Here is a 12,950-nt window from a genome sequence, read left to right as displayed (position 1 = left end):
TACGGAAGGCCAACTGATTATAGGTGGAGACCTAAACAACCCCTTAATACCCGCAGAGGACACATTGGTGGATGTATGGCGCCTCTTCCACCCCGGGGAAAGGGATTTTCTAGACCGCACCACGGGTACTCACGCATCGACAATTTCTTGATGCCACATAACCAACTTCAGGCAGTCAAAGGATCCACTATTGGGTCTATCACGTGCTCTGACCACGCCCCAGTTACATTACGCTATGCTTTGACAGACTTTTACAGGGGACAGAAGAAGCCATGGAGACTCAATGAGAGTCTCCTCCAGGACACCGAGGTACTGACAGACGTGACGACAGAAACATCCCATTACTTCCACACTAACGGCGCAGGGGACTGTGATGTGGGCCTAGTTTGGGAGGCACACAAGGCGGTGATTCGCGGGGTACTGATAAAACACGGCACACGACTTAAAAGACAGCAAACCGCTCAACTGTCCGAGTTATTTGGTAAGCTTCAAATTTTAGAACCAAAACATAAACAGACACCGAATACTCCCTTAGGTAGTGAGCTGGATACGATACGTACCCAAATAAAAAATCTCCTCCACTTTAAAGCTAAGGCAGCGCTCCAGAGCTCCAGTAAAATAATCTACTAATCAGGTAATAAATGTGGTAGATTACTCGCGCAATCTCTGAAAACCCAACGGGCGGCATCTTATACACCTTATGTTCTCTCCTCCTTGGGGACACGAGAGACGCTACCCCAACAAATTACCAATACATTCAAGTCCTTTTATGAGACTCTCTACAACCTAGACACAGCCCAACCCTCCCCAGTGCACATAGCCGATTACATAGCCTCTTCCAATATGCCCACCCTGCCGACGGAAATACGGGGCATTTTGGAGGAGCCTATAATACTGTCCGAAATCCAACTGCTAATAGGTAATACCAAGAGAGGGAAGGCCCCGGGTCCTGATAGTCTAACACTACAATATTATCAGACTCTACTCCCGTCCCTTGGACATCATCTACTTCACCTTTTCAATGATCTTACTAAGGGGAGCAAGCTCCATGAGGCCAAGTTACAGGCCCATATAGCTGTGATCCCTAAAGAAGGTAAGGACCCGTCTCAGTGCGAGAGCTATCATCCAATTTCTCTATTGAATACAGATCTTAAGCCATTTACTAAAATCATAGCTATGAGGCTGCAGTCATACATCCCCGATCTGATACATTTTGACCAGGTAGGCTTTGTCCCAACCAGGGAGGCTAGGGACAACACCACCAAAGTCCTGAACCTGCTGTATACTGCCACCTTGGAAAACAGGCCAAGTATCTTTCTCAGCACAGACGCTGAGAAAGCTTTTGACAGGGTGAGCTGAGATTTCATGTCTGCCACGCTACGCCATATAGGATTGGGTAACAACATGTTACGATGGATCCATGCAATATATACAACACCGTCGGCCAGGGTTAGGGCCAATGGGGTACTGTCCGAACCCTTCCGCAGCCCTTCCAAACGGGACGTGACAGGGCTGCCCGCTTTCACCCCTCCTCTTCGGGTTGTCCCTCGAACCATTCCTATGCCACATTAGATTAAATCCGAACATAACGGGTATTTCGGTTAAACACACCCAACACAGAGTGTCAGCCTACGCGGACGACTTGTTGTTCTCACTCTCAAACCTGGTGATATCCCTCCCAAATTTGATGTGGGAATTTGAAACTTACGGGACGCTCTCGAATTTAAAGATTAACTTCGCCAAGTCAGAGGTAATGGGCGTAGGGATACCGGCGGCGCAGCTCAGAGACCTTCAAGCCAGCTTTACCTTGAAGTGGACAAACAGGGCTCTGAAGTACCTAGGTACATACATCCCTCATACACTCTCGAAACTGTACGAGCTTAACTTCCCACCACTACTATTGGAAATAAAAACACTTCTGTCCCAATGGCAATCGAGCATGCACTCCTGGATAGGACGCTGCAACATTTTAAAGATGTCTATCCTCCCAAAAATCCTCTACCTGATGCAGGCCCTACCTATACACGTACCAACCGCCTTCTTTAAAAGGGTACGATCTGCATTCACAGAATTCGTCTGGGCAAAAAAAAGACCTAGACTCGCCAATAAACTTCTTGTGCTCCCCAAATCGCACGGCGGTCTAGCCCTACCGAATATTCAAGCCTATTATCAGGCTGTTCATCGGGGAGACTCATAGATTGGTGCCGCCATCAGGGTACAAAGCTATGGGCCAAACTGGAACAATCCCAAAGTGTGATTCCGCTCCAGGGGGCACCATGGTGCTACTCAGCACTGCCAACTGAGATAAAATGTCACCCACTGATTGGTAACTCGGCGAGGGTTTGCGCTCGGATAATATAGCAAATGTCCCTCTCCTTCCCAAACTCGCCCCTTTACCCTATCATAGGCAACCCCTTATTTACTCCAGGTCTTTACGATGGGTGTCTTCGGAATCTGGGGAAGGCGGGCCTACATCAAGCCTCCCACTTCAGTTCCGGGGGGCGCTGGAAAACGATGGTGAATTTCCTAGATCCTACGGGCCCGTTCCATCTAGACTTCCTGAGGACACTCCAACTAACGATCCCACCCCCCAAGGAAGACGCTCAGACACTCACAGCCCTGGAGGTGCTCTGCACTGACGTGGGTATCCTTCCACACACACTTTCATTGACCTATAACCTTTTAAATGCTCCCTCAGCAGACTTTATTCCCCTGGGACTACTTAACTGGGAAAAAGAGCTAGCTTGCCAATTCAATAACACCAAGAGACAGCGTATTCTCCGATTTACACACAAATCCTCTATCTGTGCCAAGATCCAAGAAACAAATTACAAAATTCTCTCACGTTGGTATAGGACCCCTTCGCTACTCCACCAGCTTTACACGAATACATCAGACCTATGTTGGCGTTGTCACGCAGACAAAGGGACCATGCTACATTTTTTTTGGGCATGTCCTAAACTTATGCACTTCTGGAAAGTGGTGCGTGAGACAGTACAACAATTCACAGCCCGGCTCCTCACAGACGACCCAGCATTCTTTCTCTTACACGCCTCCAATGTCCCTCACAGGAAATACAAGAAATCAGTGATCCGCCACCTCCTTGATGCAGCTAAGGCCTGCATACCACTCCAATGGAAATCGCCTCTTCCGCCAACCACTGACCTCTGGCTTCGTAAAGTGGAGGACATCAGGAAATTGGAGGATCTTATCCTCACAGCACAAAACAGAGAGGAGACCTTCACTAAAACCTGGCAGGGTTGGAATGTGTTCATATACTCGGCTGAGGGCCAGGCCCTGAGAGTGTCTGACACAGACACATAATACCGCATGCAGTGACAATGATATGTTGAGTCTGGTGGTCATAGACAGAGGCCCTGTAACTGTAATTCCGGTTATCCGAGCACTCCAGGATCGTGTAACACACTTTGCTCCCCCCTTCACTCCCCCTTTACCCCCCATACTTGATACACCCCCTTTGTTCTCTTTTCCCCTCTGTTCTTCCTCCTCCTTTGCTTCACCTCCCTCTCCATATACTGGTATCAATGTAGATACCTAGCTAGTAAAAAAGAAACTGGGAAGTGAGACCACGGGACAACGAGAATTCACAACGCCACATGCTGCTGTTGATTATTTTTGATGATAATGCTGTTAATGATAATTGATGTTGTATTACCTGTACTGCCTCTTTATCTGTAAGATATGTGGCAAGTATGTAACCTGTTGGTCTATGTGGACCCATTTCCTGCTATAAATAAACAATTTCAAAAAAAAAAAAAGTACATCCAGTGTATCCATAACATCAGTATCAAAGTCAAAAAGACTAGAAGATGGGATGGGTGAATCAGGATCTGTGGGATACATGTCTGGGAAAGATTTGTCTTTAGCTTGTTTGATTTCGCTTGTTTGATATGAAATTGGTATCAGCTTGCTCTTTCTGTGTATGTGTCTCTGGTATGTGTAAGCGCAACCACATCTTCCACCTTTAAATGAAATTGGGATCAGCTTGCTTTTTCTGTGTATGTGTCTTTGGTATGTGTAAGCTCAACCACATCTTCCACCTTTAAATTAAATTGGGATCAGCTTGCTCTTTCTGCGTACCGTATATACTCGAGTATAAGCCAAGTTTTTCAGCACATTTTTTTGTGCTGAAAACGCCCCCTCAGCTTATACTCGAGTCTCCCTGCCTTACTGTGCTCATCTGCAGCCTGATGCACCTGATCTCCTGGCGTTGTGACATGCAGTCTAGTCAGCAGCTGTGTAGTGTAACAAAGCCCCACATTCTCCTCGTCGTCGTCCGTGATAGGCAGAACACTGACTCACTGCTGGGAAACTGAATCAGTGTTCCGTCACAGACGAGGACAAGGAGGAGGTGGGGCTTTGTTACATTGCATGGGCGCCGACTAGACTGCATGTCACAGCGTAGGTGTTCTGGAGATCAGGTACACGAGGCTGCAGTGAGACAAGCAGATGACACAGTGAGGCAGAGAGATGGCACAGCGAGGATGCAAATGGGCACAGTGAGGCTGCAGATGGGCACCGTTGACCCTCTTTTCCACTTACAGTAGCTGCTGCATTTCTCACCCTAGGCTTATACTCGAGTCAATACGTTTTCCCAGGTTTTTTTGGTAAAATTAGGTTGGCCGGCTTATACTCGAGTATATACGGTATGTGTCTTTGGTTTGTGTCAGCTCAATCACATCTTCCACCTTTAAATGAAATTGGGATTAGCTTGCTCTTTTTGTGTATGTGTCTTTGGTATGTGGCCTTCTCCATCTGTTGCCCTGTGTGCCTAACCATGATGTTGTTTTTTTGTTGCTCTGCACTATCTTACCTAAGTTTTATGTGTTGATCTTATCTTGGCCTCTGGCCTCTTGCTATTCTGACTTTAGAAGTGAAAGGTCCACTTTTATTGTTATGCATCCTTATATTCACTCATGATTAATTAACAAACTTCCACCCCACCCTTATAACAGTATAAATTTGAGCACCCTTAAGGGGTCAGCACATTGCTGGGGGAGCACACTTCTTTCGCTTATGCTGTGTACACACGAGCAGAATGTCCGACAGAAAAAGTCTGATGGGAGCTTTTCATCGTATATTCTGATCGTGTGTATTCCCCATCGGACTTTATACATCGAAAATTCTGACGGACCTAGAAAGAGAACATGCTCTATATTTTTCCGATGGAACAAATTCCTATCTGGAAAAAAGCTTGTCTGTATGCTGTTCCAAACCAAACGACGCATGCTCTGAAGCAAGTAGGAGAAGGAAGCTATTGGCTGCTGGCTATTAAATTTATTTTCTAGTCCCGTCGTATGTGTTGTACGTCATTACATTCTTGACGGTCGGAATTTGGTGTGATCATGTGTATATAAGACATCTTCAGCGTAATTCCATCGGAAAAACCTTCAGAGTTTATTCTGACGGGAAAACCGGTCGTGTGTAAAGGGCATAAGTGATTCTTTCTACAAGTAATATGCACTTCAATCTCTGCACTTCAGCGATTGCACAAAGCATACATACATAGCAAACTGCACTGAAAAGCACCTAACAGACTGCAGGTGACCCTGTCTCTCTATATTAAGCCCTCCTTCCACTCTGTAATGTGTGCTCTCTGCCGCTCCTTCTGATACTTGTGTCCTCTCTCCTCAAACGCTCTTACCTTCACTCCTCTTCTCCACCCCCCCTTCTTATGCATATGATCCTGCCTTCTTTCCTCTTCCTATTACTGCTCCTACAACTCTTGCTCATTCTACATCCATATAGTGTTAAAACCTCCAGAACTATGAGGCATGCCCCTTCATATAAATCACATTCCCACATTACCTCCCTCACCCTCCTGCTTCTCCTAACCTCTGGTGACATATCGCCAAACCCTAGGCCTCCATCATCTGTCTTTGCCAAATACTCCCTTCCCTCTACACCCTCTGGCAGCAGCAGCAACCCACATAACTTAGTCTCTATTCCTTCTCTTTCCAAAACCAGCACCCCCCCCCCTTCTCCTTTGCCCTTTGGAACACATGTTCTGTCTGTAACAAACTCACTGCCCTCCACAACCTCTTTATCACAAATTCCTTTAACCTACTTGCTATTACTGAAACCTGGCTTCATGAATCAGATACTATTTCTCCTGCTTCTCTCTCCCATGGTGGCCTTCTCTGGACTCACTCCCACAGACCAAGTGGATGGAAGGGAGGTGGAATGGAAATCCTTCTAGTCCCATGCAGCACTTATCAGGTACTTCACCCACCTCCCTCTCTGACACTCTCCTCTTTTGAGGCACATTGCATTTGTCTATTCTCTCCCATTTCTCTAAGCATCAGCCTTCCTTGATGACTTCTCTGCCTGGATACTCTACTTTCTCTCTTCTGAAATCCCCACAATTATTCTCTGTGACTTCAACATCCCTGTTAACATTAACACTACTATTACTTCTAAACTTCTCAGTCTAACCTCATCTATTGACCTGAAGCAATGGATACAGGCTCCTACTCACTCCAACTGCAACACCCTTGACCTTGTCTTCTCCTATCTGTGCATTCCGTGCAACCTTTCCAACAATCCTCTCCCACTCTCTGATCACCACCTTATTAGTTTTGCTCTCTCCCTGTCTTCCCCCTCCTCTCACTCCACTCCAACCATCTAACAGTTACACGTAGAAACCTTCGCCAACCCTTCTAAATTCCAGGAAGACTTCGCACAATATAAATCTGCCCTACTAAAATACTATTCCTGCCTCCACACTGCCAAACAGACCTACTTTATCACACTCATTAACACCTTCTCATCCAGTCCACACAACTCTTCTCTACATTCAATACTCTACTCTGTCCTCCACTGCCCCCACCCTCTAACTCACTCACTGCCCAGGAGAGCACCAATCACTTCAAAAATAAGATTGATACAATTCATGAGCTCTCCCACACGCGACACCTCATGTACACAGATACAATCATTACTTCCCTCATTCAACCCTGCTAGTATTGAGGTCGCTAAACTTTTATCTAACACTCATCTAACCACCTGCCCCCTGGATCCTGCTCCCTCGCAAATGCTACATTCACCTTCTGACTCGATTCTACACTCTCTCACATTTTCAACCTCTCCCTCTCTTGTGGCATCTTCCCAAACCCTCTAAAATATGCGCTAGTCGCCCCCATACTTAAAAAGCCCTCACTGGACCCCACCAATCTTAACAACATACGTCCCATCTCCTTACTTGCCTTTTCCTCCAAACCTCTTGAAAAACTGGTCTACAACTGACTAAGCGACCATCTGACCATGAACAAACTTCTTGATTCCCTTCCGTCCGGATTTCTCCTTCAATACTCCAAGGAAATTGCTCTCCTTAAACTCTCAAATGACCTAATAATGGCTAAAACCAGCGGACACTATTCTGTACCACCTCCCTGGGTCAGTCGATTGCCTCCCATAGCTTTCAATATCATCTCTACACTGATGACACCCAAATCTATCTCTCCCCCCCCCCAGTTCTCTCCATCTGTCTCCTCATGCATCATCAACTTACTAGCAGACATATCAGCCTGGATGTCACATCACTTCCTCAAACTCAACCTTTCCAAAACCAAGCTCATGATATTTCCTCCCTCAGGTGTCGTTTCCCCTGATTTCTCTGTCAATATCAATGGCTCAACTATCAACTTGTCCCCCTACGCCAAGGTCCTAGGTGTAATCCTGGACATTGGCCCTACATCCTATCGCTGTCCAAAATTTGCCGCCTCAACCTCCGCAACATTTCCAAGATACGCCCTTTCTTAACCAATGTCACCACAAAGCTTCTAATCCACTCCCTGGTCATCTCCTGCCTCGACTACTTGTAGCCCATTCCAGCTTTGAACAGGTCTACAATCTTGTCCTTGATGTCCTTTCACAGCTCTATGGTCTTGCCCATGATGGTGAGGTTTTGATGTAGGAAATAGATTCTGTGTTGTCGTTAGGAGCACCTTAAAAATTACAGGACAAACTGTGTACCACATAAGCACATACTGTAGCCAGTCTGTGGGAGCCATAATTATTGTTGGTTGGTAGGGGATCAAATACTTATTTTACTCACTGAACTCCAACTCAATTTATAACATTTGTATTGTGTTTTTTCTGGATTTTGGGTTAATATTTTGTCTCTTATTAATTAACATACAAAGAAATTAAGGGTCTATATTTTTTTATCATATATGTAAGTGGGCAAACCTACAAAATCTGCAGGGGATCAAATAATTATTTTCCCCACTGTATTGTGTGTTTAACTTTATTAATGTGTTTTGTATTTTTACTGCTGCGTCATTGTCTTCTTTTAATCACAAACAAGGTGGACCTGATGTGGAACTAGTCTCATGGAGTTCCTCATCAGTCTCCATCCACCTCTGTGTGACAGCTGCAGTGGCCAGGTAGGGAACTCTGCACTACTAGCTTAGGAAGGACTAACCATATAGCCTCCACTCAAAAAATTCATGCATCTGTCTCTGACAAGTACATGAATCTGTCGCAAGCACTGAAAATTGTGGTATGAAGACCTGACAGAATTTATGAATTTCAGGGACAGCCCACTGTTTGTTTATTATACCATAAGCTCAATTCACAATGGTAAAATTTGACAGTTATTTTCAGCTATGTCCAACAAAATCTGAAAATTACAGTCACAAAAAACAGATACTTATCCACAGGTGTAAAGCTTTGTGAATTAAGCCTCATGGGTGTTAAAAAAAAATGGATGTCTCATTTCATTTTGTTATTATCTGAAACTCCTTCTCATGCAGTCAAGACACTAGCTGCAGCATTACATTCTAAGAGTTTGTGAAGATCATCTGCCACCATGCATTCAAAGCAGGATATTTAATGTAGTTTGGTGTACAATGACTGCTATACTTGTATCATTAATATTTGCATGTGATTTACTTGTGTTGTCAAAGGCTGGTGCTGTCCCATCCGCTGCGCTGTCTTGCATGGGAAAAACTTCCACAAATTCCTTCTTGAAAACGGAGAGCAGATACGATATCCTGTAATCCAATCTTACATTCAGGATGAACTGTTGATAAAATTGCAAAACAGACCTTGAGCATTGAGATCATATATCATTCAAAACCCAACTCCGGCTCAGTATGGGCCCCCAAATGCCCCCCTCCTCAAACCCAGAGGGCCTTTACACTGTATATCCTGCTTTATTGTTTGCTATATTTTTCTTTTGGGATGTCTTCAGGCCATAGTAGCAGTAGTAAAAGCAAGGAGTGTCGATAATTAAAGAAAAACATTAGATGGGCATCTTACATGAATATGGGATTCATTATTGACCTAAACACACGCACATCCACAACTGGATGTACTGGTGTCTTTATATAGCCTTACCAACTATGTAACTATGTATGAACAAGGATACTTAATGAGCCTACTATGAATGCAGTGTGTCTTGGCCTGCATCCACCCACCCCAAGTCAGTGCCACCATAGCACCTTTCATTCATGATGTATTATTGCAGAGAGAGTGTCTGATAGCATCACATCAGTGCCCCTCTCTATAGTAGCAGGGGGCTGCCAAGGGCTGGAGAAGATGTAAAAAGTAAGATGACCCAGCACATGGTGGGAATCACCATATGCTGGGTCTTCTTCCTTTTTAAATCTTCTCCAGCCCTTGACATTCCTCTGCTAATGTAGAGAGCGGCACTGATGTGATGACACCATTAAAGCAGAGTTCCACCCAAAAATGGAACTTCCGCTTATCTGGTCCCCCCCCCCCTGTGTCACATTTGGCATTTTTCATAGTTACATAGTAGGTGAGGTTGAAAAAAGACACAAGTCCATCAAGTCCAACCTATGTGTGTTATTATATGTCAGTATTACATTGTATATCCCTGTATGTTGCGGTCATTCAGGTGCTTATCTAATAGTTTCTTGAAACTATCAATGCCCCCCGCTGAGACCACTGCCTGTGGAAGGGAATTCCACATCCTTGCCGCTCCTACAGTAAAGTACCCTCTACGTAGTTTAAGATTAAACCTCTTTTCTTCTAATTTTAATGAGTGGCCATGTGTCTTGTTAAACTCCCTTTCTGCGAAAAAGTTTTATCCCTATTGTGGGGTTACCAGTATGGGATTTGTATACTGAAATCATATCCCCTCTCAAGCATTTCTTCTCCAGAAAGAATAAGTCCAGTGCTCGCAACCTTTCCTCATAACTAATATCCTCCAGACCCTTTATTAGCTTTGCTGCCCTTCTTTGTACTCGCTCCACTTCCAGTACATCCTTCCTGAGGACTGGTGCCCAGAACTTGGCAGCATACTCTAGGTGCGGCCAGACCAGAGTCTTGTAGAGCGGCATAATTATCATTTTATCTCTGGAATGAATCCCCTTTATATGCCAATATTCTATTTACTTTGTTAGCAGCCACTTGGCATTGCATGTCACTGCTGAGCCTATCATCTACTAGGACCCCCAGGTCCTTTTCCATCCTAGATTACCCAAGAGGTTTCCCCCCAGTGTATAGGGAGCATCAGATACCTGTCTAATACAGATATTTGCTCCCACTTCCAGCAAAAGATCGGCGCAGTATCCACAGCAATCTACGCCATGTCCGGCACCTCCTCTGTCCAAAGTGGGACACACACAGGTCCCAGAAGACAGCAGGGCCAGACATGACGCACAGAGTGACTTGTGCATTGCACAGTAGGGAAACAGGCTGTGAAGCTGCAAGGCTTCACTTCCTGATTCCCTTACTTAAGATGCCGGCGCCTCCACCCAGAGTTGAGGAGTGGGTCGGGTGAGGACATCACAGGCACCCTGGACAGGTAAGTGTCCTTATTTTAAAAATCAGCAGCTGCAGTATTTGTAGCTGCTGACTTAAAGTGGAGTTTTGTCTGCAAAAAAATAAAAATTTAAGATATTTGTATATCACTATCATTTTTCCTCTCAAGCGTCTCTTCTCCAGGGAGAATAAGTTCAATGCTTGTAGCCGTTCCCCATAGCTGAGATCCTCTAGTCCCTATATTAGCTTTGTTGCATGTCCCTGGTTTCCTCCACGTTCCAGCGCATTCTTTCTCAGGACTGGGGCCCATAACTGGATGGAATACTCAAGATGCAGCCAGACCAGAGTCTTGTGGAGTGGCAGAATCATCGTTTTATCTCTTGAATAAATGCCCTATTTTATGCATCTAATATTCAGCTTGCATTCCTTGCTGCAGCTTGGCATAGTATGCCATTGCTGAGTCTATCATCTACTAGGACCCCCAGGTCTTTTTCTATCCTGGATTCCCCTAGTGGTTCTCCCCCCTAACCTAATTTGCCATGTAGTTGCTCACCCCCTAGATTTTATTGAGGTCCTCTTGTAAGATTTCCACATATTGCTGCAAAGTTATTGCCCTGCTTAGTTTTGTATCATCGGTAAACACTGAGATTGAGCTATTTACACCAACCTCTATATCATTTATGAATAAATTAAACAGAATTGCTCCCAAGACAGATCTTTGAGTGCATTCCTGTAACCAATTTTCTATCCGCATCTATCAGTGCTTATTAATGCTGCCTATCAGTGCCTATCAGCATCTATCAGTGCTCATCAATGCTGCCTATCAGTGCCAGCCACCTATCAGTGCTTGCCAATGCAGCCTGAGTTCTGCCTATCAGTGCTCATCGATGCCACCTATCAGTGCTCATCAATGCCACCTATCAGTGCTCATCAATGCAGCCTATCAGTGCCCATTAGTGCTTCCTATCAGTGCCATTTAATGCCTCCTATCAGTGCTCATCAGTGCAGCCTATCAGGCACTGATATGAGGCATTGATAGTGCTCATCAGTGCAGCCTATCAGTGCACAATAGGAGGCATTGGTGTGCAATATTAGTGCCTCCTATCAGTGCCCATCAATGCCTCCCATCAGTGCAGCCTTTCAGTACTCATCAGTGTCATCTGCCTTCTCAGTACAACCCTGAGTTGAGAGTATCTCTCTCATGGAACAGCACAGAGGCGGTATGACAGTTCTATGTCCCCTGCTGTCCTTTCGTACAGGATGGGAGAGGAGATACAGCTGATCTGCTCCCCCTTCTTCCCCTCCCCTCTCCTCGTGTGTGCTCTGTGGGAAGTCAAGTGTGAAGCTAACAAGCTCACGTTTCCCACAGAGCACACACAGGAGAGGGGGGGTTGGAGACGGAGCAGATGGGCTGTGTCCTCTCTCATCCCGTTGGAGAGAGGAGAGAGGGAGAACTGTCAATGACAGTTGTGAGCTGTAAGAGAGAGACGTTCTCAGCTCAGAGCCGTGCGACTAGCAACCCCACTGGGGCCCTGTCGACAGTGGCGGAATGCCAAGGCCCCATAGTAAGTGTGACTGTTGCGACCCTGGTAGTTCCACCACTGATTTTATTATATCTTTTCATGTGACAACACTGAAGAAATTACACTTTGCTACAATGTAAATTAGCGCGTGTACAGCTTCTATAACAGTGTAAATTTGCTCTCCCCTCAAAATAACTCAATACACAGCCATTAATGTCTAAACCGCTGGCAACAAAATTGAGTACACCCCTAAGTGAAAATGTCCAAATGGGGCCCAAAGTGTCAATATTTTGTATGGCCACCATTATTTTCCAGCACTATCTTAACCCTCTTGGGCATGGAGTTCAACAGAGCTTCACAGGTTGCCACTGGAGTCCTATTATATTCCTCCATGATGACAACTAGTTTTTCTTTCACTACATAGGGGACAAAAAGTCACCTATGTGATGTTTATTTAGGTGACAGGTACTAAAAGACCTTGCATGTCTCTCCTGTGCTCCACTGAATGTTTTGCAATGCAGATCTTTTCACAGCTAAGTTAGCCAGGGACATATAGAGCTTGACCTGGATGTAACGTCAGAGAAGTCTGCCTGTCAGTTTCACACACAAGCCCGGTGGCTGCAACCACCAGGATTGTGTGTGATACCCCCCGGTCAGGTCCATATGACCGAC

At 45.3% G+C, this 12,950-nt stretch overlaps 1 protein-coding gene across 3 annotated transcripts in view; it reads right to left on the bottom strand.

The window, feature by feature from the left end:
* Positions 1-12,950, bottom strand: part of ITPR3 (inositol 1,4,5-trisphosphate receptor type 3) — a 406,280-nt gene that overhangs the window by 219,726 nt on the left and 173,604 nt on the right. For all 3 annotated transcript variants that reach the window (XM_077481406.1, XM_077481407.1, XM_077481408.1), the window contains exon 23: positions 8,917-9,046. In XM_077481406.1, the coding sequence (XP_077337532.1) occupies positions 8,917-9,046 (130 nt within the window). The remainder of the gene's footprint in view (positions 1-8,916; positions 9,047-12,950) is intronic.

This window comes from Lithobates pipiens, unplaced genomic scaffold (genome assembly GCF_037356315.1).
Source record: "Lithobates pipiens isolate NorthernLeopardFrog02 unplaced genomic scaffold, aLitPip1_a1.2 Scaffold_16, whole genome shotgun sequence".
NCBI classification, from domain to species: Eukaryota; Metazoa; Chordata; class Amphibia; order Anura; family Ranidae; genus Lithobates; species Lithobates pipiens.
This window is presented reverse-complemented; position numbering and strand designations above follow the sequence as displayed.